Source organism: Aplysia californica, unplaced genomic scaffold (genome assembly GCF_000002075.1).
Source record: "Aplysia californica isolate F4 #8 unplaced genomic scaffold, AplCal3.0 scaffold00116, whole genome shotgun sequence".
In the NCBI taxonomy this organism is placed as follows: Eukaryota; Metazoa; Mollusca; class Gastropoda; order Aplysiida; family Aplysiidae; genus Aplysia; species Aplysia californica.
In genome coordinates this window covers 587,321-590,785 of record NW_004797386.1, presented here as the reverse complement: position 1 = coordinate 590,785, position 3,465 = coordinate 587,321, and the positions used below count along the sequence as shown (strand labels likewise).

At 39.2% G+C, this 3,465-nt stretch overlaps 1 protein-coding gene across 1 annotated transcript in view; it reads right to left on the bottom strand.

Moving 5' to 3' along the window:
• The window catches only part of LOC101847814, a gene marked incomplete at both ends in the record, with an annotated part of 13,491 nt that extends 10,149 nt beyond the window's left edge, over window positions 1-3,342 (bottom strand). Inside the window, 3 exon segments of the mRNA XM_035969100.1 lie at window positions 545-626; window positions 2,056-2,126; window positions 3,274-3,342. Of these exon segments, the coding sequence (XP_035824993.1) occupies window positions 545-626; window positions 2,056-2,126; window positions 3,274-3,342 (222 nt within the window).
• Window positions 3,343-3,465: the final 123 nt, after the last annotated feature.

Sequence of the window (3,465 nt, the reverse complement as noted above, 5' to 3'; positions counted from 1 at the left end):
TTTTTAATTTTTGAAAGCCAATAGGGGAAATCGGGATACCCGGTCCCATTAATGTTTCAAAACCGGCGGCTTTCCCTCCCCTTATAAAGAAAAATTTAGTTTTCCCCAGGGGGGGGGACCAGATAAATTTTTTTTATATTGTCTATAACGGAAAACCACCAGTCAGCCGCCACCTCCCCCCCCCCCGCCAAAAAAACACAACAACAACCCCCAAACACAACAACAACAACAAAACAACCCCCCCCCCTCCTGCAACAACAAAAAACTGACGCAATAGCAGATGTTCTATTTTTACTCACATTCATTGGAAAAGATGTGTTCTATTTTTACTCACATTCATTGGAAAAGATGTGTTCTATTTTTACTCACATTCATTGGAAAAGATGTGTTCTATTTTTACTCACATTCATTGGAAAAGATGTGTTCTATTTTTACTCACATGCATTGGAAAAGATGTGTTCTATTTTTACTCACATTCATTGGAACAGATGTGTTCTATTTTTACTCACATTCATTGGAAAAGATGTGTTCTATTTTTACTCACATTCATTGGAAAAGATGAGGAGCTCTCCTGATCTGGCGTGAGCATAGTTTGACAGATGCTTTGATAGTCTGTCAGCTGATACCTGAGGGTACAAAGGGAAGGTTAGAATTGTGTCACGTCGTGGTGGAATCAGGCGCTCGTCTATTTTTGGACATAATGGTGTTATTGGTATAACCTTAAAGCCTGTTAATTTTCTTTCCTTTTGGTGAAAAAAAGATCCGTCTATGTTGAGTAGATGTGAATCATTTGAGAATAAAGGAGGTCAGGATCACTTGGTTTCAGAAGCAAAATTAACGAGACAATGGCCGATGTTTGGTAACTTCCATAGACTGAGAGTCCTTGGAAAAAGAAAATGTAACTTTTTGTGCCATTAATCAATGTTTTTTCCAGTAAAATGCACACAACAATGGGTTTATAAATGGACATACAAGGTTTTAAGCCAAAAAAAAAAAAAAAACGAAAAGAAGGGGAAAAAATGCCCAACAGCCAAAAAAATGCCGATTTTTTAGATTTCATTATTTTGATGAGCGCCAGATTTCACCACGATGCCTCACAATTATATTTTTAAAATTCTTATGGCACGCTTGATTTAACTACTTTCGTCAAAAACGTCAATGAGAGTGGGGTTTTTTCTTTTTTGATTAAATCAACACAAGGGCTGTTTTTGTTGTTGTTGTACTGGTTTCATAAAGTTTGCTATGAGAGTCATGGGGGGGGGGGGGGGGGGGGGGGGGTGGCATTCTAAATACAAACGGTTTTGTGACACTTTTTAAAAATCATTGTCCCCCCCCTCCCCGCCCCTTTAGAGTTAGGGGTCTCTCCACTTAGGATAAGACTAATATGTCCTTCTGGGGCCTTCAAAACAATTAATAACGAAACCAAAATAGCAAGGGGGCCGAAATTATTAGCCTACTAATTTCTATTGGGTAATGTCCCTTGCACATGAATCCTAATGCCCATTTTATTGTGTGTGTGTGTGTGGGGGGAGGGGAGGTGGGGGGTGTTGGTGTTTTACGGCGCTCGCACCTGCATAAGGTCATATTAGCTCTAAATCATGTTTATAATAGTAATAATAATAATAATAATAATAATAATAATAATAATAATAATATTGAAGTGCCTTAAGGCCATTGCTAAAGGGGGAACACTAACATCTTGAGTTCTTATGCACAGTAGTATTGTAATTGTAAGTGGGCTGATTCATCAATGCCGTGCTCATAACTATGCCTGAACTGCAACAGGGAATTATTTCTTTTTCTTTCTTCATCCTTACTATCGTCATTTTCCCTCTACTTCTTTTTTGTACGTTTGTCGCTCTCTTGTGACCCGCTATTTCCAGGGTGCCTTGATAGTCGAAGCAGACTTTGTACTGTTGAAGCTAGAGAGGTGAGCAGAGTAAGTCTGATTCCCTGTAAGGACTTCTCTGTTGACATCCACCCCTTGAAGTTCATGACCTTATGCAGTTGCGAGCGCTGTAAAACCTCAGCTAAAACGAAAATAATTACTCTCACATCTTAAATATCTTGTCCTCCAGAAGAGCTCTCATAAGGCGGCCATCTTGTTGACCCAAAAATAGTCCCGTCTGAAACAAAAGATATTGAAAACAAACATTTAATTACATGTATAGCATTCCGAAAACTTCTGTTTTAAAATGTCAAATTATATATGTGGGGCAGCGTGGTGGAATCAGGCTCTCGTCAAAATAATCAAAGTGAAGAAACTTCCATTTTTCCGCAGGTTTGTGAATTTTTATCAAATTTTTGTTTTTTGCCTCAACACCTTTCAAGCCCATTAAAGAACTCATTTCTGTGTGGATTTTTCTGAAAAAAGTTGAATAAAGGCTCAAACAATGTAAATTTTCAGTTACCACCGACTCTTAAGCTGAGGAAATAACTAATCTTTGGCGGCCATTTTCTCACTAATTTTACCTCTGAAAACAGATGAACCCCACCTCCTTCTTTCTCAAATATCTCGACATGTTTTCAAGATAAATGGCTATTTTTTTCATTCAAACAAAGACAAGTGAACAAGCTATAAGACGATACCAATAACTCTACATGCCCAAAAATTGACGAGAGCCTGATTCCACCACGCTGCCTCACATATTGTTTTTCTGTTTACCAAAGTTTGAACAACAATACAATGTTATAAATCTGCCTCAATCAGTAATTGGTCAGTATAATGAAAGGTAATTGTAATACACAGAATACGTCGCTTTTAATGCACAAGGAGGCTATCCCGAAAAATGCTGTTTCGAGAAAATTGAAGGTAAAGTTTTTGCCCCTTGTTCAGTTTCTTTCAAAGACAAGGAGAGTTTTTCTCTATAACCAAACAAATATACACACCAATGAAACCAAACTTCTCCTATTGGTAGGACAACGCCCACTTTTAGTGCAGGTCAAGATTTCTGGAAACCCATAAAATCTGGGTTAGCCCGCTTGTCCTTAAAAGCGACCAATTATAATACACAGAATTCAGAAATACGAAACCTTGTTCAACGGCCATCGTGCCAGTTTTAGACATAAGTTCTCTCTCTCTCTCTCTCTCTCTCTCTCTCTCTCTCTCTCTCTCTCTCTCTCTCTCTCTCTCTCTCTCTCTCTCTGTGTCTCTCACCACCTCTCTCTCTGTCTCTGTCTCTGTCTCTCTCTCTCTGTGTCTCTCTCCACCTCCCCCCCCCTCTCTCTCTTTGTGTGTATGACTGCCTGTCTGGAATGATAGGACAAACTTACTCCATTTCCATCTGGGTTGTTGCTGGCTAAAATGTAGCCATTGTTATCGACCAAGTAGCAATGGAAGTTCTGTGGAAGACAGGAAATCAAGCAGTTAAAGGTTCAGCTTAACGTGGGTGGTTGGCTGGTGCTCTGGTGTGGTTTGCTTCTTCTTTTCTATCAAACATCTGTCGTCCTTATCTCCCCTCTTTT